Source organism: Schistocerca piceifrons, chromosome 5, assembly GCF_021461385.2.
Source record: "Schistocerca piceifrons isolate TAMUIC-IGC-003096 chromosome 5, iqSchPice1.1, whole genome shotgun sequence".
Classification (NCBI taxonomy): Eukaryota; Metazoa; Arthropoda; class Insecta; order Orthoptera; family Acrididae; genus Schistocerca; species Schistocerca piceifrons.
In genome coordinates, this window is record NC_060142.1 from 258285680 (window position 1) to 258312813 (window position 27134).

General features: G+C 39.6%; 1 protein-coding gene across 1 annotated transcript in view; it reads right to left on the bottom strand.

Annotated features, from left to right (window-relative positions):
* Window positions 1-27134, bottom strand: part of LOC124798930 (cilia- and flagella-associated protein 91-like) — a 291175-nt gene that overhangs the window by 244326 nt on the left and 19715 nt on the right. The window contains exon 3 of the mRNA XM_047262463.1: window positions 20858-21024. Within this exon, the coding sequence (XP_047118419.1) occupies window positions 20858-21024 (167 nt within the window). The remainder of the gene's footprint in view (window positions 1-20857; window positions 21025-27134) is intronic.

Consider the following 27134-nt stretch of genomic DNA (forward strand, 5'->3'; position numbering starts at 1 on the left):
GGAAAAGATAGATTGCTACTTACCAGAAAGAAGACATGTTAAGTTGCAGACAGGCACAATTAAAGGACACATACACAAAGCTTTCAACCACAGTCTTCATCAGCAAAGGGAACCAGAGAAACACACCCCATTTATACACACAAGCAAGCACATCACACACACACACACACACACACACACACACACACACACACACGACTCCCAACTCCAGCAGCTCAAGCCAGAATGCAGCTATCATGTGGGATGGCAGCAGCAATCTGGAAAGGGCAGGGAAGGAGAAGGGATACAGTGTACAGATGAGGGACAGAGGAACACTGTCTGGCAGAGTGTGCAAGGACAAGAACGCCAACATGAACAGCATCAGGAGATTGTGGGGCATGGAGGTAGTAAAAAAATGAGTGAAAAAGGAGAGGAACAGGGACAGATAGCCAGGGGCATTGGCAGAGGGCAGCAAAGAAAGAGGCTGGGAGACAAGAATATGGAGGAGATAATAGGACAGTGAGGGTGGAAACTGTTGTGTGGGGGGTATAGGGACAACATTTTACCACAGAAGAGAATGTGTTGTAGGGGTAGCTCCCATCTGTGCAGTTCAGAAAAGCTGGTGGTGGAGGGGAGGATACAGATGGTTTGGGTAGTGAAGCAGTCATTGAAATCAAGCGTTATGCTCCACTGCATGTTGTGCCAAAGGGTGATCTATTTTGCTCTTTGCCACAGTTTCACAGGACAGCTCACAGGACTGGAACACCCATCTTTTGCCAGGGCTTTGAGTAGTTATCAATATACCCTGAAATGAGGAACATTCTACCCAAGACCCTTCCTGCACCTCCTAAAGTGGTGTTATGTCACCCACCCAACCTCCACAACATCCTAGTCCATTCTTATGCAACACCCAATCTCAACCCCTTGCCACAAGGATTACGTCCCTGTGGAAGACCCAGGTGCATAACCTGCCCAATCCACCCAGTGCTTCCTATTCCAGTCCTATCACAGGTTTATCCTACTCCATCAAGGTCCAAGCCACCTGTGAAAGCAGCCACATCATTTACCAGCACTGCTGCAACCATTGCACAGCTTTTTATATTGGTATGACTGCCAACCAGCTATCCACCAGGATGAACAGCCACCACCAAACTGTGGCCAAGAGCAAAGTAGATCATCATATGACATAAAATGCTTGATTTCAATGTCTGCTTCACTACCCAAGCCCTCTGGATCCTGCCCTCCACCACCAGCTTTTCAGAACTACACAGATGGGAGTTATCCTTACAACACATTCTCCACTCCTGTAACTATCCTAGCCTCAACCTATGGTAATATACAGTCCCCACACCCTCCACCCAACAGTTTCCACACTCACTGTCCTATCATCTCCTTATCTCCTTCCCAGTCTCACTTCCCAGCCTCTTTGTTTGCCACCCTATGCCGATGCACCTGCCCATCTTTCCCTGCTCTTCTCCTTTTCGCTCCTTCCACCATTCACCCCCCCCCCCCCCTCCCCCACCACACAACCTCAACCTCCTGATGCTGTACTTGCTGCATTCTAGTCCCTGCACACTCTGCCAGACAGTGTTTGCTGTCCCCCTACCCATACACTACTATCCCTTCCCCTTCCCCACCCCCTCCACATCACTGCTGCCATCCCACATGATAGCTGCATTCTGGCCTTTGCTGCTGAGCTGGTAGTCATGTGTGCATGAGGTGTGCTTGCCTGTGTGTATGAATGTTGTGTGTGTTTCTCTGGTTATCTTTGTTGATGAAGGCTGTGGCTGAAAGCTTTGTGTATGCACCCTTTAATTGTGCCTGTCTGCAACTTAACATGTATTCTTTTCAGTAAGTATCAATCTATCTTTTCCTATATTGTTGAATGTTAATAAGGGTTTTTTATTTAAAAAACTTCAAGAGTTTTCACAAAAAAAACTTATAAGCATTAGTTTTCAGCATGACCTTATATTTGAACATCCTCGTGGATTGGTCGTTTCTTAACTAAAGCAAGGACTCACTTTGCACCTGTATTCTTTTCTATTGTGTGCGTTTTGTGTTGACTCATTTTCCAGTAATGTAAAATGCCTATAGTTTTAAGAAAATGCCTGTAGTTTTTAAGGAATGAATGGAATGGTTGTGGGAAGTCAATTTTTTGTTCACTATTTGATAACTGGTAATGCCAGAAACCACATTTGAGAACTTATGTTAGTCAGTGAACTTTTCAGCTGGCTCTCATATTTTGTATTAGTTTTAAGTGCTCTTAAATATTAATAGTCTTTGTAAGAAACAATCCATTTTTCTTTCAAAGGGCTAATTTATAAGTATGATGCTGTATGCAATTTTATCATATGAAGCAGAACTAGTATTTTTGCCTTGAATGCCTCCCTGGTGTAAGGATTGTAGTATGGATATCCTCAGTTATCAAGAACCCCTTTAGGTTTTTATATTTGTGTTATATACCTGGTGGAACTCAAAGAATGAATCAAGGACTTGCTATTTAAGGCTTCCATCATGCTACCTTTCACAATTTCATTTTGTCAAGTGTTTCATTAGGTTGCCAAGCATACCCCTCTTTCTGGAATTCTCCCAGATTTCTTTGTAATTGATGTCTTTATAAAGTGATATTCCGTTTTCTCTATCATGTTGAAGGATAGTTGACACCAAATACTTCTGGTAGTACTGACTTGTCAACCACATCTCTCCACCGATAATTACTGAAGCACTGAGTTTCCTTTCTGTCCGAGTTCGGTTAGCACCTGCTTCACAACTCCACTGTTAGTATTAACATCTTCCTGATTTCATGGATTAAAATTTGCTGATATTTCACTCCACAGCCAAACATTTAAACTCAATACTACTCTTTTACTCATTTTATTGTTGCTGTACCCGAAGAAAATAGTCTATGTTGCTCATCCTTCCTTAAGTCCAGGTTGGAATTCAATAATCATGGAAAGCATAGAGTGCTAATCACCATAAAGATGACATGTTTCCTTTCAAATAGGCACAATGAAAAGACTGTTACATTAAGCTTTTGGCCAAGGCCTTCATCAGAAAAGTGAAACACATATACATTTACGGAAACAAGTACATCTCTTACACATGACTGCTATCTCCAACTGCTCAGGCCAGACTGGTCTGAGCAGTCAAATGTAGCGGTGTTGTGTGTTTGTTCTTGTGAGTAGCAATCTATCCTTCACCTTTCTTTATGGTATATGGCACTGTCAGTTTTCATTAAAAGTTAACTGCATTTATCCCATGGGCTTCTTACTCAAGATACCATAGCAATAGAAAGTGATACATTCATTGTGCCCTCCATTCCCTTTCATGCATTCATGTACTTGCAATGTTTTAGTCTGTGCAGTAATGTAATTTCACTTTAAATATGGTTATAGGAAGTACATGGATCTCAAACATTTTTATACAATTTTCCATTGCAGTTAGAGAGCTACACATGATTTGAAGAGATCTGATGATTACACATAAGATTTATTATTTTAAATATTAATTTGTTTGTTTGTAAGTGGTGAGAAAACCCATTGTTACCTACTGCAATTGCTATATTATTCATGTCTTATGTAATAACAGTAAATAATTAGTTTTTAACAAATAAAAAAACCCTAAAAATCAGATATAAAAAAACTGAAATGTAATTAATTATATATAACTTCCCTCCTGACAACACTAAAGACAAATAACTGTAACACAACCTTCCTGTAATTTTTAAGTCTCCTATCAGAACAACTCTTTTTTTGAAAGGAGGTACATGACAAATTTGTAAACATTGTAGTTACCACATCTGAAGAAGGGCTGAGGATTGTATGGGATATCCAACATTCTGAGAATATTTTAGAGTTAATAACAAAATTCTATTCTGAATTTTTCTTCACATGCCTTTCAACCAAGCTACCAGCATGAGTTCTCACAGTGCCTAAGCGCCTGTTAGAAAAGTGGCATCTGCATCATGTCACTATTTCCAGCACTCAGCTGAATAACCAGCCACATGTGTCTGTAGGTGGCCAATAGGAGGCACACAAGAGACACTTGGTGCTTGCTCATTGCATCTTGGAGGGCAGAGCATAGTCTAGCCTCCTCTTTGTTTCAAGGTTTTCAACAGAGCAGACACTCTCTCATGATACAGCTTTCAGGCTGAGCAGACAGCTTCCTGTTGTCTGCCTCTATCTCTCTTTATTTCTAGCGTGCTACAGAGCATCATCTCTCCCTGTTCCTATTCCCTTATTCTGGCTATCACCCAGATTGACTGATGCAGTTGCGGGCCAGCCTGGATGAAGCATTCTGTGTCCTCTGTACTGAGAATATGCGAGAATTTAATTTATACAACTATTTCATTTCAAAAAACCTCACTTCTGATGCTTCCTCTCCTATCCTGAGCAGGCTACACCATGACGCATGTACAGCAAGGTTACAAATAATGGAGATACTGAGTGCAGAGAGGCACAACAAATGACTGTCAGAAAGTGAGCTTTTGGCAACAAGTCCTTCATCGAAAAAAAACAAAAACACACACACACACACACACACACACACGCACACACACACACGCATGCTCACCCAAACACAACTCACACACACATGACCACAGTCTTCGGCAGCCAAAGCCAGAGTCAATATAATGTGAACATCAGGGTAAGCAGTATGGATTCAGAGAACACCATGCAACTATAGATCTCATATTTGCACTCAGAACACTGTTACAAAAGAACTGGGAGAAAGCCAGAAACTACTTAACAATTGTGTTTTTAGACCCTTAAATGTAAGATGGAGAAACAATTATAAAAAAAGCAGTTACTGAAGTAAAAAAGTCACTCAGTCGCCAGTGCATTGAGAATTCTAACAATAAATGCAGAGCTGCTTGGAATCTCATAAATGGTGTTGCCAAAGAATCAGGTAAGGTCAAAATCACTCTCCCTCCACAAAAGTTTAATGATTATTTTATTAAATCTGTGGAGGAAATAAGCAGTAGCATCAGTAAACCTACTACAAAAAATTATCATGCAATGCCCTACGGCAATATTCTCAAGTTCTCTGAGGTTAAGCCTAGTAATGTATTAAAAATAGTAAGAAACTTCAAATCATCAGATGGCAGTGATATTTATGACATGTCTTGCAACTTACTGAAGAAAATCAAACAATGGAAAGTCCTGGATGGAATGTAACAATATTATGAGAAGGAAAGTGGCCACTCACCATACAGTGGAGATGCTGAGTTGCAGATAGGCACAATGAAAAGATTTTCACACTTAAAGCTTTTGGCCAATGGCCTTTGTTAACAATAGATGTGTAAGTTGCATTTGTGTGTGTGTGTGTGTGTGTGTGTGTGCGCGTGCCTGTGTATGTCTATTGTTGACAAAGGGCACTGGCCGAAAGCTTTAAGTGAGAAAATCTTTTCGTTGTGCCTATCTGCGACTCATCATCTCTGTTATATGGTGAGTGGCAACTTTCATTCCCATAGTATTGTTACTGAAGAAAATCATTGACTCTATTGTTTATCCACTGACTCACTGCATAAATAAACGAATATCAGAGGAACACTTTACAGAGGAGGTGAAATTATCTAGAGTGGTTCCCGTGCATAAAAAGGGACACAAAAACAACCCTGCAAGTTTCAGACCATATTAATAGTTCCAGTCCTGGATGAAACAATAGAATGCATCATTTACCATCAACTGTCTGCTCATTTCGAAAAACTTGGAATATTTAATGTAGCACAATATGGCTTTAGAAAAAAGTCATCAATAACTGATGCAACAGACTCTGTAAGTAAATATGTTCTTACAGTATTTGAGGAGAAGGGCTTTGCCCAGGCCACTTTTTGTGTGTAGGACATGACGCACTTCTACAGAAATGCCATTTCTATGGCATCAGGGACAGCAGCCTAAAACTATTGACATCTTATCTCCAAAACCATAGGCAAGCTGTGTGTATTGGCACAGAAAAATCTACTGAAAAACAAACTAAGGTGGGAGTTTTGCAGGGATCTGTACTTGGACCATTCTTGTTCTTGGTAATGATCAATGACCTACCCTCTTTTACAAGCTCAAATAAGGTGCTATTTGCTAATGACATTACCTCCCTAATTTAAAATAATGATCTGAATAAGCTAAAAGATTCTACTGGCTATACATTTGTGCAGGAATCATACTGATCTGAGTCAAATAGGTTTTTCCTGAATAAGAACAAAATACAAAACATGGTATTTGGTCTAAAGGATAAAAGTCCATTTAACAATCCAAGTTACACTGAAGAGCCAAAGAAACTGGTAGACCTGCCTAATATTTTGTAGGGCCCCCGCGAGCATGCAGAAGTGCCGCAACATAACATAGCATGGATTCAACTAATGTCTGAAGTAATGCAGGAGGGAATTGACACCATGAATTCTGCAGGGCTGTCCATAAATCTGTAAGAGTACAAAGGGGTGGAGATGTCTTCTGACCAAGGCAGAGGCATTCCAGATATGCTCAATGATGCTCATGTCTGGGGAGTTTGCTGGCCAGTGGAAGTGTTTAACCTTGGAAGATTGTTCCTGGGGCCATTCTGTAGCAATTCTGAACATGTGAGGAATCGCATTGTTCTGCTGGAATTGTCCAAGTCCGTCTGAAAGTACAATGGAGATGAATGGATGCAGGTGATCAGACAGGATGCTTATGTATGTGTCACCTGTCAGAGTCATATCTATATGTATCAGGTGTCCCATATCACTCCAACTGCACATGCCCCACACCATTACAGAGCAGTCCCCTGCTGACATGCAGGGTCCATGGATTCCTGAAGCTGTCTCCATACCCGTACATGTCCATCCACTCAATACAATTTGAAACGAGACTCGTCCAACTGGGCACCAAGTTTCCTGTCATCAACAGTCCATAGTCGGTGTTGACGAGCCCAGGCGAGGTGTAATGCTTTGTGTCTTGCAATGATCAAGGATACACGAGTGTGCCTTCGGTTCCGAAAGCCAATATCGATAAGGTTTCATTTAATGGTTTGCATGCTGACACTTGTCGATGGCCCAGCACTGAAATCTGCAGCAGTTTGTGAAGGGTTGCACTTCTGTTGCATTGAACAATTCTCTTCAGTCATCATTGGTCCCGTTCTTGTAGGATCTTTTTCTCGCCCAAGCGATGTTGGAGATTTGATGTTTAACCGGGTTCCTGATATTCATGGTACACTTAAGAAATGGTCATACGGGAATATCCCCATTTCATTGATATCTCCGAGATGCTACGTTCCATCGCTCTTGTGCTGACTATAACACCTTTTAATCTTCACAACCTAGCATTGTAGCAGCAGTAACCAATCAAACAACTGTGCCGGACTCTTGTTGTCTTACATAGATGTTGCCGACCACAGTGCCGTATTCTACCTGTTTACATACCACTGTATTTGAATATGCAAGCCTATACCAGTTTCCTTGGCACTTCAGTGTATATAAAGTTCTTGGGGGTATACTTAGATGACAAATTGTCCTGGAAGCAACACACAAAATACAATAGTGTCAAATTTTCAAGATTAATTTAATTACTGGGATGTTTTATGAAATGAGTACCTAGGAGCCTACGTTAAAACATCTTACGTTGCATTTTTAAAAGTGGACTTATTCTCTGGGGAAACTTGAGCCATGTCCAACTCATATATTTCTACAGAAGAAAGCAATCAAAGTCCTTACATTTTCTAAACATAAAGCATGTTGTAGGCCTTTGCTCTATAATATATAAAATAATGACAGTTACAAATCTGTACATATACCAAGTATTAATCAATACAAAAACGGATCTGCATGAAGTAAAACACAGAAATAATATTCATGGTCACAACATAAGAAAAAATATGTCCATACATATGTCATATCACAGACTATCACAGACAATCAATAGCTATGATCTAGTGGACCATAAACTATGTAATAAACTTCCACTCATGGTATATGACGTTACAGATCATGCTTTTACGAAAACATTAAATAAAAAAATGGTTCAAATGGCTCTGAGCAATATGGGCGATGAGACATAATGTGAACGTGAAGAAGCCGAATCAGCGGATGAACTACTGATCCGTAGCGGAGAGGCAACTCAGTTCGATGGAACTGGAGCTGCGTGTGTGCTGTCGCTGTCGGCGTTGCGGTTGAGTCGTAAGGCTGCAAGCTGCTTGCGCAAAACTGCTGTGCGGTCGTGTGTCGGAGCGGAGAGATGCTCACTCATCGAAGCAGAAACGGCAGATGTGTTGGTCGTACATTACGGAGGCAGTGAAGAGGGCGGCAAAGCAAGCGGCACTGTGGTGTGGCTGGTTATGCCATGGTACAGAAACGAAGTGTCTGGAACTACCAAGGAAAGGTGGCAGTGGCGTAAATAAGTTGCTTGTATCACATCAGTAACGTAGAATTTCCACTTGAGGCGGCGGGATGATGACAGTTGTGACATCTGGGACATAGATCCATGTAGCGTGATCGTCAGGGTATTAGTTGTAGCTGGTAGTAATGGCAAAGGATCATCAGCAGTCGGAGGCAGAACAATGACAGGAGCATCTCGTTGCATGTCGTGCTCAGTCGGTGTTGGCTGCAGCATGTGTAACTGATCTTGTACCAACAAGCTGTAGGTCGCAATTTGCCCACATAGCTTTTGCAGTTGTTCAGGCGAAAATGTATGTCGTGATGCAGTCTGCTGTGCATCACTGAGTAATCAGAATGTGTCTCTATCAAGGGGTAACCTGGCGTACAAGACAAGGTCGGCGGCACAGTATTGACGTAACAGTTCGAGTAGAAGAGATCGTGTGTGCGATCATGAATATGAAACTCAGTACTCGGTGGCAGCTGAGTGAGAATACATTCACTGCTGTATGAAGCATTAATATGGCTGAAATTGTCTTCTGGGGTGGGTGAACAAGTTGCGGGCGTGATCGAGTAGTGAACAGCCGGGAGGTAAGAGTGCGTAATGTCGGCGAGTTGCTGACAAGTTGCGGGTGCGGTAGCCATGGTGGGATTGTATGTCGCGCAGCTGTTTGTTTTGACTGGGTCGAGGTCAATGAGCCAGCAGGAGGCGGCCGTGACATCGGTGTCGGTAGCGGTTGAGCAGAATCAGTGCAGCTCGGGTGCTGCGTAGAGGGAGGCATGGCACGTCCAGTGTTGCATTGAGAAACAGCCGGCATTGTCGTCGGTGTAATTGGTGCATTGTCGTTGATTGGTAGGATGCCCTTGATGAAATTGTTCCTGTGATGTTGGTGATAGGTGCTGAATTAAAGCGGCTTTCGCTCTGGTGTACTTGTCACTCAATTTGTCACAGATAATGTCCATAATTATATAATGATAGTCCTTTAGGTGCCTGAAGAGTACGAGGTATTTTTCCCTTTTGTCGGTGATGCCATGAGAGGAGAATATATACTCCGCAGCCATGAACCACATTGGAAGTTGGTCTGAGAGAAATGTTGGTAGTTGAATGGTGCAAAAGAGGGACATGCGTGGAGAAGCAGCGGAAAAGTTGGCGCGAACTATCGAACTCTGGAAGACGGGCTGTGCGGAAACTGGGTCGAACGAATTTACACGCGGCGCGGAAGACGCGGTAGCCATGACGGGCATTTGAGAATTCGACCAGGCATGCAATTTAGCCGTAGTTCAGAGTTCGTGCGAACTGGGATTTGCAACATAGTCCCCGTTTGTTGCAGTCCATTGTTTGGCATGATTGTCCGATGTTGAAGCACTGCACAAAGTTAATTCATTACACAAAAGCAAGTCAAAATTGTCCAAATTAATCAGCGAAGGAGCACTGCACTGTCCGGAAGTGAAATTACCGACGCGTTGAGCAGGTTTCGACGGACGATGTGTGCGCCTGGGTCGCATTGTCGATGTGTGAGAAGGTGAAGAAAGTTACCAAAAAGCACGATTCACACAAGAGTTGGGAATTTACACATTAATTACACTTCCTGTACACTGCATCCAGATGCGGCGTGATGCGAAGTCGATGGACGTAGAAATCTAACAAAGGGTTGCTGCATTGTCTGTCCACGGCGATGTTCCAGTACACATTTCTGGCATCGTAAACGGCGTTCGTGAGCGTCGGGGTCACCAGTGTGGGGATTGAGATGTTACGTACGGTAATATCGAACCCAACATTAAGTATTCACTTGTTTATAATGAATTAACTTTATTTTGATCATGTCTGTACAAACACATCCGCTCGAATACAGAGTTCGGAACACACTGAGCTCAACGGTTTTCAAAGAAGTTCGTTCTCAAAGGTGAGGCGGTCGACTCTTGCAGTCGATAACCGCCACAAAGTTATGGAAGGAATGAAGCAGAAAAATAATAAAGACATCAACGCATTTTCATTTATAGATGAGTAGTAATTTGAGATAATAAAGAGAACGAACACCAGGATAGGCTGGCCACCTGGAATGACCATTTAAAAGCAAACAGATTAACAATAAATAAATAAAAATGATTGCAATATCACTCAACAGGAAGAACAAAAAAGTAAAAATAAGGCTAGAAAATACACTGCTGGGAACAGTAGACCAGTACAAATATTTTGCATGCACTATCAGGATACAGCATGAGATCAATCATGAAACTCAAAATTTACCTCAGTCCTATCATCAGTTTGGAATCTGCAATCTGCTCTGGAATGAACATGAACCCTTAAGATCAGAACACTCTCCTTCAGTCATACTTTACCCCAAAAATAACGTCTGGCCTAGAAACCTCCACAATGACTAAACATGTCGACAACAAACTTCGTGCCAAAGAAACAAAGTTTTTATTAACTATGGACTAGAAAATTACTTAGTATAGGGTAAGAAGTGAAGAAATAAGGGAAGAAGATGGAGTATACATGTCACTGAAAGAAAAAGTAACAAGGGGCCACTTGAGATGGTTTGGCAATGTAAAACAAATGGATAAAGTAAGGATGGCAAAACAACGGGTACACACATAGGTGATTGGTAAAAGACCTGCAGTAATACAAGGATTAGATGTCTGGACCAAGTGAAGGAGGCTATGTGAATAAGAGAAAACAGAGAGATACAATCCTGAGAGGTGAATGGTACATGGACAGGCGCAAGCAGAGAACACTCGTAAACCACACATAGGCAATTGGAGTAGAAAACAGATGATGATTATGATGATGTTAATATGTTTTGTAGTTAAATATATTATGAAGTTACTATGCTTCATTTGGATTTTCATAAGAATTGTTTGTGTTGTAGGAGATGCATGGCGACGTGTAAGTGAAAATTGTAATGCAGGGAGAAGTCAGGAGGAAGCTTTTATCGAGCAGTTGCTGTTAGATGACCAATAATGAAGTTGATTATGATGATGATGAAAGTGAATCACATAAACTCAGCTGTAGTTAAAGCGCATAGCAGATTTTAATTCATCAATTGACCACTGGGAAACTTTAGTTTCCTGTACAAGAGATTTCTTACAAAATACTTATGCAGCACATACAGAAATATTGCTTAAGTTTGTGGAATCTGGAATATTACAGCTGTGCAAATAGTCAAAGTCTTGTATGGCAGGTGAAATATTCAAACAGAAATGCCTGAAAATCTTAACTGGCCAACACAAATAAAGGCACCATACATGTAATGAAACTTGCTTGTAAAATTCTAAGATCTGACTTTTATGGTAGACACCGAGAAAATTATACCCCTCTTTGTGCTTTGATACTGCAGTAATTATGAATATAAAGATAGACTAATAACAGCTTACTCAGAGCCACACAAGTAAGCATCCTTCCAAACCTCATCTGTGATTGGAACAGGAAGGAAGTTCAATTACAAGTGTTAAAGAAGCCTCCTTTAGGATATAAGTAAAATACTGTAATAGTTAAAGCAAATTTATTAGAAGAATCTTTAAAGTACACTTTTGTGTTAAGTTTGTCTATCAAACCATGTGTGACAAATTTGGTGGTTGCCGTAGAAATTTGAAAGAGGGGAGTTCTGTGTAGACTGTAGATTATGGTTTCATTGGGGCGAATGTAGTGGTGAGGAAACGAGGGTAGAAAATGAGGATCTTCCGTGGCAGTGTAGGTTATGTAGAAAGGACAGAAAAATCACTGAACAGGAGGCAAAAATTTGTGCCCTTCAGGATGAATTAGTAAATGCAAACTTGGAATTATGTAGGTTAAAGGAGAAAAAAGAGTGTGGGAACTGGGAAAAGGTAGCAAGCACACTTGAAAAAACTCCAGAAATTCAATTAGTAAATCAGTTTGGTTTGCTATCTGAAGTGGAGGAAGGGCCTCATCCAGATGTAGTTGAAAGTAGGCTGAAGCCGAATATTAGCTTAAAGAAAAAGGACAGGTCGGGATCAAACCAGAATAGGAAAAGAAGAATTCTGCTTATAGGCAGCAGTCCTGGGAGGGTGTGGGCCAGCAGCTTCAGGAGAAATTATATGCAGGGTACCAGGTCACAAGCTTTGTGAACCCAAGTGTTAGCCTTAGCCAGGTGACAGAAAGCTTAGGTCAGCTATGCAGGGACTTTGAGAAGGAAGATCAGGTAATTATAGTTGAGGGAGCAGGAAACAGCCTGGCTATGAACCCAAGATACAGTATTAGGAGTGACCTGGATAAAATAGGAGCAGAAACTGAGCACACAAATATGGGGTTTGTGGAGGTCTTTCAGTGCCATGATCAGCCCTTGGTAAACACTGCTGTAAAGCATGTTAACACTGAGTTGAACAGGATGCTCCAGACACCGGCAAAATCTCGCATAAGTGTTGTTCCAGTAAATGCTATTGGTAGGTGGGGATACACTACACATGGCCTGCGCCTGAATAGGATGGGGAAAAATAAGTTAGCCTGTCTATTAGCAGAAACTGTAAGGGGGTCCACAGTCACACAAGGGGTGATCCCTGTGGTTAATGGGTCCAGGCAGGCAGATTTTTTAAGTTAAAGCCAAAGTCCAGATAGATGACAATCAAGATAAATAGAATAAAAGAAATTTCATGTACAGTAAATAGGGGTAAAGCTAAGGGCAGTATCAACTTACTTCATCAAAATATCAAGGGAATAAAAAATAAAGTAGATGAGCTATTAGTGTGTTTAGATGATCTCAAAAATAAGAATGAGACTGATATACTCTATCTGTCTGAACACCATGTAACTGTGGGCATGGATAGTGTCAGTATAAGTGGGTATAATTTAGCATTTTACACTTGTAGATCTAGGATGGATAAAGCAGGAGTTGCCACTTTCATGAAACAAGTGTATAAATGCAAAACTGTAGAAGTAAGCAAATTGTGTTGATCAGCACTTTGAGGTTTGTGCATGTGGACTTCAGCTAGATAATGTAGTATTGATATTAGCAACAGTGTACAGGTCCCCTTTAGGAGACTGGGAGCTATTCATAAGAAAGCTTGACTCCCTATTATGCTGTCTGTCAGGAAAAAAGAAGAAGTTATTAATCTGTGGTGATTTCAATGTAAATGTTCTAAATAATTCTGAGAGGAAAAGTGAACTAGAAGTGTTATTAACAACATATAACTTAGAATCAGTGATCAATTTCCCTACACAGATAGCTCAAGACAGCAGTGTGCTAATAGATCATGTATTTGTACAGAAAGAGGATGTAAAACAAACACATGCTTTCCCAGTGGTAAATGGATTGTCAGACCATGATGCACAACTGATTAACTTACAAAACCTAACAGGCTGTACAGTTCAGAAACCATTAAGTAAAAGTGTGAGGTCACTCAACCTGGTATCTATAGAGCACTTCGGAAAAAGCTTAAGAAATGTTAATTGGGGAGATGTATATAATGAGCCAAATGCTAATGATAAATGCAACCTATTTCTTGATAAATTTATATCCCTTTTTGAACATTCTTTCCCAAAGAAAATTACTAAATGTAACACCACACACTTTTCAAAGAAACCTTGGAGTACTACAGGTATTAAAGTGTCTTCAGAAAGAAAAAAAACTTTATGAGACAGCTTGAACTAGTAAAGATCCAGAAGTAGTTTTACACTATAAATATTATTGTAACATACTGAGAAAAGTTGTAAGGAAATCAAGAAATATGTATGTTAGAGAAGAAACTAACAACTCCGGCAATAAAATAAAATCAGTATGGAATGTTGTTAGAAGGAGACAGGAAAAGTAACCACTGGGGTAGGTAGTATTACTATTAAGGAGAATGAGACCATCCTAATCAACAATACACAAGTAGCTAATGTATTTAACAACCATTTCCTAAGTGTAGGAGAAAAAATTGGTGAGAGCAGTTCAAAAGAAAAAGCCACGCAGTACATGGAAGAGTCTGTTTTGAAAAAAAATTTAGTCAGATTAAGTTTCACCAGCAACCTGTTGTGAAATAAGTAAAATTATTAAATCTTTGAAAAATAAATGCTCTATTGGAGTAGATGACATCTCTAATAAGATACTAAAACAATGTGGAGCAATTACAGCTGATGTTTTGAGTCACATATGTAATGCATCATTAACTCAAGGTATTTTCCCAGACAGGTTAAAATATGCCATTGTCAGGCCACTCTACAAAAAGGGGGACACCCACAGATGTCAATAATTACTGGCCAGTATCCTTGCTTACAGTATTTTCAAAAATCTTTGAGAAAGTAATGTACTCAAGAGTGGTTAGCCATCTCAACAGTAATGGGATACTAAGTAAATCACAGTTCGGATTTCAAAAATGCTGTTCCACCGAGACAGCAATATACAATTTCACTGTCCACATAATAGAGTCTTTAAATAGTAAAATGTCACCAATAGGAATTTTCTGTGACTTGTTGAAAGCATTTGATTGTGTGAACCATGACATTATGTAACAGAAATTACAGTTCTATGGTATAAATGGAATAGCACATGAGTGGTTTAAGTCGTACCTACAGAACAGGAAGCAAAAAGTTTCCTTATATGGGTCAAGTGATTTAAATAAGTTTGCCACTTCATCTAACTGGGGTGAAATTACGTTAGGTGTTCCACAGGGATCAATCATGGGTCCCCTTCTGTTCTTGATATATGTGAATGAACTCTCTTCCTATCTGAGACAGGAAGCTGAACTGACACTGTTTGCTGGTGATACAAGCATCATTATTGATCTGGTAAAAGAAACTCCAATTGAAATTGATACAAATAAGACCTTTGGAAAAGTCATTATGTTGGTTTTCTGCAAATGGGCTTGCTCTAAACTTTGAAAATACACAGTATATCCAATTTTCTGCTGCAAAAAGTACAGTTACTTCAATAAATATAACACATCAACAGGAGTCAGTAGACATGGTAGAGTATACTAAGTCTTTGGGTGTACACATAGATGAGAATCTTACTTGGAAAATTCATATTTTGGATCTTCTAAAGCGACTAGGTTCAGCAACTTTTGCAATCAGAATAATTGCCAATTTTGAGGATATAGAAATAAGTAAGCTAACATACTTTGCATACTTTCACTCTCTGATGTTGTACGGAATAATATTTTGGGGTAACTCAACATTTAGACAAAAAGTATTCACTGCTCAAAAGAAAGTGGTTAGAATAATGTGTGGGGTTCATAGTCGTACATCTTGTAGGCATCTTTTTAAAAGATTGGGAATTCTTGCAACAGCCTCACAGTACATTTACTCAATAATGAAATTTGTTCTCAACAATATGGACCAGCTTAAAAACAACAGTGACATTCATGATTATAATACCAGAAAAAAGAAAGACTTACACTATCCTTTACTCAACCTATCTTTGGCACAGAAAGGGGTAAGATATGCTGCTACAAAAATTTTCGACAAATTACCATATGAAATAAAATATCTGGCAGACAGCAGTAATAGCTTCAAAAATAAATTGAAATCATATCTCCCTGACAACTCCTTCTATACCATAGATGAATTCTTGAACAGAAATAAATAAATCTATAAATATATTATATGCATTTTGGGCCATTTAAGGTAATGGTAATGGGGTAAATAATAGAAAAATTAATATATTGTTTCGTATGTGCATTTCTTGTGCACTTGACACGTTCCACACCATAACAGCTACCGTACCATGCGACTGATCAATGGAACACGCAACCAACTAACTAACTCTACGTAAACACCATTCATATTCAAGCCGTTACCTAATCTCATAATGAGAAGATAAATTCCCTCTGCATAGAATTCTTCCACTTGACGTTAGAGCCAATTCATTACATCATCCTGAAGACGAAAACATTTGGAGAAATCACTTACAGCTGAGCCTGAGCTGTAGCACAGAATTTCAAAAATGGCCTCTCCAAACTCTTGCAATGATTCTTGTATTTTTCTGGCAGTGTGTGACTGATTATTGTACAAAAATACATCACTGGTAGTCAAGGGAGCACACTGGTTGTTTTCAACAGTAATGCTTAGTTTCATTAGTGTCTCACAATGTCTTCAAAGCTGACTGCTCTTCCTCATTCCACAAAATCCATAAACAAGATTCCTTTAGTGTCCCAAAAAATTGTAACCATCCCTCTGCATCAGCACAGAAACCCATGTCTCATCCCTAGCCACAATTCTGTTCAGCAGACTTTCTGCTTCCATTGTAATGAAAACAAAAATCTGGAAAAGCAGTCATCCATCGAGTTTAGTTGTTTTCAGAAAAGAGTTTTGGACCATAAACACCACAGAACTTATGACACCCTAATTATTTATTAACAATGTCATGAAATACATCTGCAGAAAGTTGTCCAGCAGTTGGTATATTGTAAAATGCCAGTTTTCACTCATTTTTTCATGATTTTCTGTACCAGTTCATTTCTGACTGCAGAAGGACAGCCCTTTGAACTTGTCACATTTGTTCTAAATGCACAATAAATTCCATGGCGGATCTCAACAGCTTTTGGATTTTTTGGCAGCAAAAACAGTATTACAAAACTAATTTAACATTTAGTGGCATTTTTAATTACAACACTCTTGGTGAATAGAAGCAATACGGTGTTTTTGATGTCTCTGCTACAAGCACACCTACCAACTGTGTGAGTCTGTGTAGTGGCTGTTCAGTTCTCCCTACTACTTACCGAGCAACATCAAAATGGAGGTTACTTTCTTAACAGACCTCCTATATGATCAATAAAAGGTACCAAACAGCATCAGAACTGTAAGAACCAGATACGTGTACTAGAATATCACTTTTTAAACTGTTCTAGAAGAGGCCAAACGCAATCCAGCTGCAGGAGATTTTGTTCTACTAAAACCTGCTCAAAGGACACGCAAAACAATAACACTGTTGAGGAATCATGACTCCAGACACTTCTACATACACCTTAAAGTCCAGATCTGGTCTTAAATGTGATTTATTTCTCACCATAGAAATGAACAATATCAATAGCAACTATTTTTTTCTACAGCAAAATGGTTATTTTTGTCTTCACACTGTTCTTAAATAATTTTCTCACGGAAGTGTATCTAGGATTCTATATTAAATAGTTTGAGGTGTCTTGGTGCATACAACTTGAAGGAATTACTTTTACAGGAATATGAAGACCATTCCCAGTTCCTTTTGTGCCAACTCAATACTACAAAAAACATACAAGACATGAATGTGACATATAAGGGACACTTTTGATGTTAACTTTCATGTGCCATTCAAGAAAACTTTATGAGGGGTTCTGCATCCCAATAAGAGTGGATAAATTAGGGTCACAATGCCCATATAGTACTAGGGACAGAAAGTTGGCTGAAACCAGACGTAAACAGTAATGAAATCCTAAACTCAGATTGGAATGTATACCGTAGAGACAGGCTGAACAGTGAAGGGGGAGGCGTGTTTATAGCGATAAGAAGTGCAATAGTATCGAAGGAAATTGACGGAGATCCGAAATGTGAAATGATTTGGGTGAAGGTCACGGTTAAAGCAGGCTCAGACATGGTAATTGGATGTCTCTATAGGCCCCCTGGCTCAACAGCTGTTGTGGCTGAGCACCTGAAGGATAATTTGGAAAATATTTCGAGTAGATTTCCCCACCATGTTATAGTTCTGGGTGGAGATTTTAATTTGCCAGATATAGACTGGGAGACTCAAACGTTCATAACGGGTGGCAGGGACAAAGAATCCTGTGAAATTTTTTTAAGTGCTTTATCTGAAAACTACCTTGAGCAGTTAAACAGAGAACCGACTCGTGGGGATAACATATTAGACCTTCTGGTGACAAACAGACCCGAACTATTTGAAAAAGTTAACGCAGAACAGGGAATCAGCGATCATAAAGCGGTTACGGCATCGATGATTTCAGCCGTAAATAGGAATATTAAAAAGGGTAGGAAGATTTTTCTGTTTAGAAAAAGTGACAAAAAGCAGATTTCAGAGTACCTGTTGGCTCAACACAAAAGTTTTGTCTCAAGTACAGATAGTGTTGAGGATCAGTGGACGAAGTTCAAAACCGTCGTACATTATGCGTTAGATGAGTATGTGCCAAGCAAGATCGTAAGAGATGGGAAAGAGCCACCGTGGTACAACAACCGAGTTAGAAAACTGCTGCGGAAGCAAAGGGAACTTCACAGCAAACATAAACATAGCCAAAGCCTTGCAGACAAACAAAAATTACGCGAAGCGAAATGTAGTGTGAGGAGGGCTATGCGAGAGGCGTTCAATGAATTCGAAAGTAAAGTTCTATGTACTGACTTGGCAGAAAATCCTAAGAAATTTTGGTCTTATGTCAAAGCGGTAGGTGGATCAAAACAAAATGTCCAGACACTCTGTGACCAAAATGGTACTGAAACAGAGGATGACAGACTAAAGGCCGAAAAACTAAATGTCTTTTTCCAAAGTTGTTTCACAGAGGAAGATTGCACTGTAGTTCCTTCTCTAGATTGTCGCACAGATGACAAAATGGTAGATATCGAAATAGACGACAGAGGGATAGAGAAACAATTAAAATCGCTCAAAAGAGGAAAGGCCTCTGGACCTGATGGGATACCAGTTCAGTTTTACACAGAGTACGCGAAGGAACTTGCCCCCCTTCTTGCAGCGGTGTACCGTAGGTCTCTAGAAGAGCGTAGCGTTCCAAAGGATTGGAAAAGGGCGCAGGTCATCCTCGTTTTCAAGAAGGGACGTCGAACAGATGTGCAGAACTATAGACCTATATCTCTAACGTCGATCAGTTGCAGAATTTTGGAACACGTATTGTGTTCGAGTATAATGACTTTTCTGGAGACTAGAAATCTACTCTGTAGGAATCAGCATGGGTTTCGAAAAAGACGGTCATGTGAAACCCAGCTCGCGCTATTCGTCCACGAGACTCAGAGGGCCATAGACACTGGTTCACAGGTAGATGCCGTGTTTCTTGACTTCCGCAAGGCGTTCGATACAGTTCCCCACAGTCGTTTAATGAACAAAGTAAGAGCATATGGACTATCAGACCAATTGTGTGATTGGATTGAGGAGTTCCTAGATAACAGGACGCAGCATGTTATTCTCAATGGAGAGAAGTCTTCCGAAGTAAGAGTGATTTCAGGTGTGCCGCAGGGGAGTGTCATAGGACCGTTGCTATTCACAATATACATAAATGACCTGGTGGATGACATCGGAAGTTCACTGAGGCTTTTTGCAGATGATGCTGTGGTGTACCGAGAGGTTGTAACAATGGAAAATTGTATTGAAATGCAGGAGGATCTGCAGCGAATTGACGCATGGTGCAGGGAATGGCAATTGAATCTCAATGTAGACAAGTGTAATGTGCTGCGAATATACAGAAAGATAGATCCTTTATCAATTAGCTACAAAATAGCAGGTCAGCAACTGGAAGCAGTTAATACCATAAATTATCTGGGAGTACGCATTAGGAGTGATTTAAAATGGAATGATCATATAATGTTGATCGTCGGTAAAGCAGATGCCAGACTGAGATTCATTGGAAGAATCCTAAGGAAATGCAATCCGAAAACAAAGGAAGTAGGTTACAGTAGGCTTGTTCGCCCACTGCTTGAATACTGCTCAGCAGTGTGGGATCCGTACCAGATAGGGTTGATAGAAGAGATAGAGAAGATCCAACGGAGAGCAGCGCGCTTCGTTACAGGATCATTTAGTAATCGCGAAAGCGTTACGGAGATGATAGATAAACTCCAGTGGAAGACTCTGCAGGAGAGACGCTCAGTAGCTCGGTACGGGCTTTTATTGAAGTTTCGAGAACATACCTTCACCGAAGAGTCAAGCAGTATATTGCTCCCTCCTACGTATATCTCGCGAAGAGACCATGAGGATAAAACCAGAGAGATTAGAGCCCACACAGAGGCATACCGACAGTCCTTCTTTCCACGAACAATACGAGACTGGAATAGAAGGGAGAACCGATAGAGGTACTGAAGGTACCCTCCGCCACACACCGTCAGGTGGCTTGCGGAGTATGGACGTAGATGTAGATGTAGATGTACATTTTTATAAAATCACTGTCCACATTTCTCACTCAAAACTCAATGTTTGTTCACCCCACTGTAAAAAAATGTTCAGTCTGACTTTGGTGTGCACCAAGTGCATGTCTTCATCCAGAGTTTGGAGACAAATATCCCTTCCTAACAATATTGTGCACTTTGCTCATTCTACTCACTATTCAGTTGCTTCCAACTATACTGTTAGTTCAAGTTGATATTCTCACATTTTATATTTGGTGTATATTTAAGTTGATCTCATTTTTCAGTTTCATTAACAGCAAAATTCATGGTGCTTTTCTAGCTATCCATTGAATTTTAAAATTTTGTACAGAAATTCAGACTTGTCCTTGACCTTTAAAGCATTGACTACCAGAAACTAACACGAAATTTCAAAACTAACACGCACTACTTGACTTACTGCTATTTCAGTTGCAGGTGGGTGTATCTGCAGTTTCTTGCCAGACTTGGCACATTTTCAACTTCTCAATTCACACATTTTTAACTTATCCAAATATGGCCATAATAATACATACCTTCTCCCTGAAGGACCATTCATCTCGTTCAATAGCTTCTAGAATATCCTTTCTTTTTTGAATATTTTCAGGATTGTCCATTGGAGGTAGTACTTTTTCCCATGCTCTTTTGATGCGTAATCGTTCAATTATTTCTACTTCATGCATTCCAGCAGGGAGTCCATTTTCTGAAAATCAACAATTGTTATAGCATGAAAATATCAGAAATTTTACACACAATAGTCTGCGAAATTATGAAGCCCAATGGTGGCAATCTGACTGCATTGTAATCAGTTTTAAGAAACTATCATCGTCATGTTTCCAATAAATATACCTACATATGCCACAAATAATATGTTTTCGGCCATTTAACTAAGCATGAATCCATTATAATGCCTGACAGTACACAGCTAACAAGCAAAGTTGTGGCACTATTTACACTGTGGCCAAGTGCCTATAACATTTTCCAAGTATGATCAAGAATGAATTTAACTGATAAAAATTCAAATGAGGGAGATAGGGCAGACTTTAAATGCCCCATCAGCAGGTACAGCATTAGAAGTATTATTCTGAGGCATTATTTATAGCAAAGAATTATTCAAAGAATTAATAAATGAATACATACAAATTGAATGAACAGAACAATAGAAACTTGTAATATTTTTTCCAAATACAGTAATAGTGTAGCACTTCTTAACTTGATCACTTGTATAATAATAATAATAATGTAAAATGCAACAAAATTGGTAAAATGAGACATGCAGAAACTGCAATATATCAGTTATAAGTTATTTCCTGCCACCTTCCAGGACTGAGCTATGTAGTTCACTGCAGTGATTCATGTTCGTCATTCTCTTTCTCTTCAGTTTATCATTTCTCAGCTCTACGACATTCTGAATATAAGATATCCACAATATTTAGCTGTGTTTGCAATGAAGGAAAATTTACAGAAGAGGGTGATTTACTGTTTCAAAGGGATGCAAGCTGAAGTCCTTGAAGTCCTGGAACAAGCTAACTCTTTTATTAATTTAGATGGCTTCATCACTGGAGACAGGCCAGCCAAAAAAGGAGTGGAACTACATATAGCCAAAAACAAAAATAAGAAACTCTTAAACCTCTAAAGGTGACAGACTAAAAATCAGGATAAAATGTTTGAAATAATGTTTATGGAGTTTGGTATTTTGGACTCATAGGGAAGAGGGGGAGGAAAAAAGACAAGGCTTTTTTTATGTGCTGTTACAAGCTCATCTTAATTCAAATGGACTAAAAAGGTCACAAATTATGACATTCTTAGAAGACTGAGTGAGAAGAACGGCTTTGCAAAAGCAACTGTAGAAAGAAAGACTTCAGATTAATTGCCTTGTAATGAGCCATTAAACGTCTTCTATATGGGCAAGGAGAAAAATCCTGTCTGGCACCACAAGACCTAATTTTCTAGTGGTAAAAGCAGATTTGTCTCATATTTTTCTAGTGCTTTGATCAAACCTTGTAGCATGATACTTGGAAGTCTGGTAAATATCAATCTGCAGCTGCCATGATCTCTTTATCATACTCAAAATGTTTTCCAGCCATGCATTTTATTAACTGTGTGAACAGATGGAAGTCATGGATTGCTGCAGCTGATAAATAAGTGAGCATTCCATGAATTCATACTCCAAATCTCCCAGTATTCCTGCTACCAAAGTCTCTCCTTTGTTATCAGGCACCTTGTACTGAATAAAGAATTTCTGCTTCTTTTCTTTAAGCACTTTCTACACATTTTCCATCCAGTTGATTCTAAGACTTACTTAGTGTTTGCATTACAGTGTTATTCCATATATGCTATCTGATCAAAAGTATCTGGACACCTATAAGTGTGGAAATTAACAGGGGGTGTATCCAGTCTTCACTTTCATGATGGCTTGAACTCCACAGGGGACACTTTCAGTGAGGTGTCTGAATGTCTTTCGCATGAGCTGAAACCAGAGAAGATAGTGATTTTTAATGCTGCGTTCTGGAGTGAAGTTGTCATTCTAACTCCCCCAAAGGTTTTCCTTTGAGTTCAGGTCAGGACCGGCCAGCCACTCCACTTCAGAATTTTATGGATCACAAACCATTGCCTCACAGATGCTGCTTTATGACAGGGTACATTGCCAATCTAATACAAACAATCATCACCTCAGAGCTGTTCCCTTAGTGTATGCAGTACACAATGCTACAAAATCTCCGCATGTCCCTCCACATTTAGTGTTTTCTGAAGCACAATAAGGGGACAACAAACTGTCCATGAAAAAAGATCCCCATACTGTAACACATCTCCTCCATACTTCACTGTTGCCATTACATGTGATGGCAGGTAACATTCACCAGGCAATGGCAAACCCAAACCCTTCCATCACATTGCCACAGGGTATAGCGCATTTCACCACTCCAAATTACTTGTTTCTAGTCATCCACTGTCCAGCAGCATTGCTCTTTACACCATCTCAAGTGCTGTTTAGCATTGACAACAGAGATACATCACTTATGGTAGCTGCTTGAACATTGTTCCCCATACTTTTTACCTCCCTATGAAGACTTATGCTAGCTAACTGCTGGTAGCACTTTGAAACTCAGGAATGATTGGTTCTGCTGATTTCATGTGTTTTTTCATGATCACAATCCACAATATTCAACAATCCCTGTTCATCAATACATGGGCTCTGCTTGCTCTTGATTTAGCTGTGGTAATTCATTCACATTACCACTTCACAATCATGTCACCAACAATAAACTTGGGAAGGTTTAGAAGTGTTGAAATGTCCCTAAAGGATTTGTTACTCAGTTGACATGCAATGACTAGTCCACATTTGAAGTCACTGACCTCTCTCAATTGACCCATTCTGCTGTTAATGTTTCTCTACTGACATCACAATACTCCCCATCTTTTTTATACTGGCAAGTCCACCTCTCATGACATCTAGTGGTAAATTCTGCATTACATACGGGCATCCAAATACTTCTGAACAGATAGTGTTGCACAAGCACATATGATGATGATTTTACCTACTACATTTTGTAGAAGTTTTGAAAATTTACTCATATATGTCTTTTGGTGTGCTGATTACAAGTTTCCTTTTCACCAGCTCAAATGTTCACTGGAAATATTTCAACAATGGATGCTCACTTCTCCACTTATCAGAACACCTCACAATCAGTGTCCAGAGAGCTTAGAGCTGACTTCATGTTGACCAATGCATGTACTGTTGGCTGGAAGAGTAGATATGGTGCCTCACATTACAGGAGAGGCTCCATTATGGTAATGTGGCTTCATATAGAGTCTGCCTGCCTTGTCTCTGTCAGTCTAGCAGCCTCTACTGCCCCTTGCCCCCCTTTCCTCTCCTCAGCTGCTCTCTTCCACTCCCCCTCCCCCCTCCTCCTCTGTACCTAACACAAAACCCCACAAGCAGATATGGCCAATAGTTCAATCACATGTTACTAAGTTCAGGGATACTGTAAAACAGTAGCTGCACCCATACTTGTCTCAAGTCATTTGAAAAGTTATAGCCTGTTTGTCCTCCATTATTGTGTTCAGTTTAGGGCAACTTCTCTGTCTTTGATTTTAATTTTGAGGGGATTATAGAATTCCAGGTGGCCTCTTTGACCAAACAGTACAGCCCTGCTTTGCTGTCAAGAACACCATCCTTGACTGGCAGAACATAACCATGTCATCATCCTTCAGTATTGCAGACTTCACATCTTTACATTCACATATCAACATGAGGTGCTGTATCTTGTCTCTTCTAACGAGTATTGCCTTGTGAGTCTTGCCATTCCACATACAGCTTTCCTCCTTAAGAGTTATATATAAGCAACTGACTGATTTATTATATGTGACACACTATGTGCTGCTCGTAGTGGAAGTCAACTTAACATTCTTTCAAGAAGAGGAATTTCAAATGCAGCAAGTAGCCAGACAGCTGTTGGAGTGTGCACCAATTTTGAAATGATATGGTAAAGCAGAGATACTATGTTCCACACAGAATAAAGCACAATTAACTGGAAACATCCTAGGAACAGTTATGCAGTGTTACTGACACTATCCACTATATAAGATTAAAAAGAGCTTGGTTTAATGCTAATGGGGTATCAATAAAGAAACTTTTCAGAATACCTGACCATCATGATGCCAAATGCTGGAATGTTGCTATTCATCAAGAGATATCACTTACTGAAGACAGCCGAAGCCCTCTTCCTCAACGTAATGTGTGATAAGCTCACTGAGAAGATAATCTGCTTGCCAATATCCAGCACATTAAGGATACATGAATACCCTCCACACAACCATTCAGTTGGGGTTACAGAATAAACTCAGCCCTAATTTAATGTCTGCTGAAATGTTCTGCATTCACTAACCAACACCGCCAGCCAAATTATAGCTCTGCTACAAATACTTTATCACATTAAAGAATCATTCTTACCTCATTGTTATGCTCCTGCTAAAATGCTACTATCTTGACATGATGAAGATATGTCTACCTTTATCAGGTTTTAACTGTGACCTTGGAAGTAACTGACTGCACACTTTTCCTGTAGCCTGGGGCATCTCAAATAAGCAGATTACTTGGAAAACTCATGAATTTCTGATTGTCAGTAAGGATCATCAGTCACATACAACAGTGTCACTAGCCAACTTGCACAGCTGTACCTAGACCTAAATCTACATTTGTTCTGACGTGGTCTGTTGAAACAGAACCCATGATTGTGAAATTGCCCTTTTATTAGCCCTGCGTTTAGCACATTCTGCAACAGTTGGTTGTTCATTGTCCCTACATCACTGACTGTGACCAAGGCTTACTATGGTGCTGCATACATCACTTACTCATATCGTACCATGTTAACTGGCAGTGGTTTATACTGTTCAAGATAATTCATCATGACAACATGTCATCGTTGCCAGACTTTACTGACACCCATTTGCTACAGTCAACAGATCAGCTAGTGGTTGTGAAAGCAGACAAATCATCTTAGACTGTGCTCTTTCCACATTACTTACTTGTACCAGCAAAAGATTACACTCACTGTAACATTTCCACTTTCTGTTTTCTCACTCATTATCTTGCTTCCATTAGGAACAGCCATGGCACTCCTGTACAAGGAAGGATATTGTAAATCACTTTGAAATCTTCCATGGGCAGCACTTCCTGAGCCTCACCTGCCCAGTAACTATCACTGATAGAGGACACATGGATTCTGACCATGCAGCCTCAAACTTAGCATGTAAGATATTACTTGGTAGCTGCTACCTACCTCATTTCACATTGCTTTTGCTATGGTATCAATTCATCACAACACTTCAATTGAAGGTGGTAAGCAGAAGAGACATGTGATAGCCATTTTCCTGAGTTATGTTATAAAGAGAAAGCAACCCAGGAATTCTAGAGTTCAAGCTATGCAAAAGTAATTGTAAGTAACAGTACCAGTTTCAATTTCAATGTGCAATTTCAGAAATATATTGCTATAGTTGTTTTCACAGTTTTTTAATAAATATGTAAGGCATGTGCATTTTGTAAAATACCTGTAAGTGTTGTTCTATAGCTTACCATATTTATTAGCATGGAACATGATTATTTTGTGAAAAATTAAATTGATTTTCCGTAGTAAGTAGTGATTCATGACATTATGGATATTATACTGACCAACAATGATACCCTGATAATGGGTTGGTACATATGAAACATTGATAACCTTAGAACTTGTGATTCATATCTTGTCAGGAGGCAGCAATGTTAACAGTCTATACAGTTCATTTAGCTCTTTGGTGTGAGGCCTCTATAATTAGTTTAATTTTTTCCATGAATGGATTAATTAATATTTCATAGTAATGGGCAGTGGTAAAGTCACTGGTATGTTTACTCTATTTCATGAAACTTTTACTATTTTATGGGTGCCTGTAGTTTGAACAACTTTTAATTTCTTTATTAAATGTTGCTTGCATGAGACATAAAGGTTTCAAGAAACATGTAATTTTCACAAGTTACACATGGTTGGAGTGTTTTGGTGTATGTACACAAGGTGTATTACTTTGATTAACACTATCTTTTTAGCATAAGTTACCAAACATAACTAATTTTCACAGCTTAAAGGTACCTTTTGTGATGATTGCATTTGTAGATTGTAAGAAAAGAAATGTAGGCTGGCAATGGCAAGGAAAGTGTTTCTGAAGAAGAGAAATTTGTTAACATCCAGTATTGATTTAAGTGTCAGGAAGTCATTTCTGAAAGTATTCGTATGGAGTGTAGCCATGTATGGAAGTGAAACATGGACGATAAATAGTTTG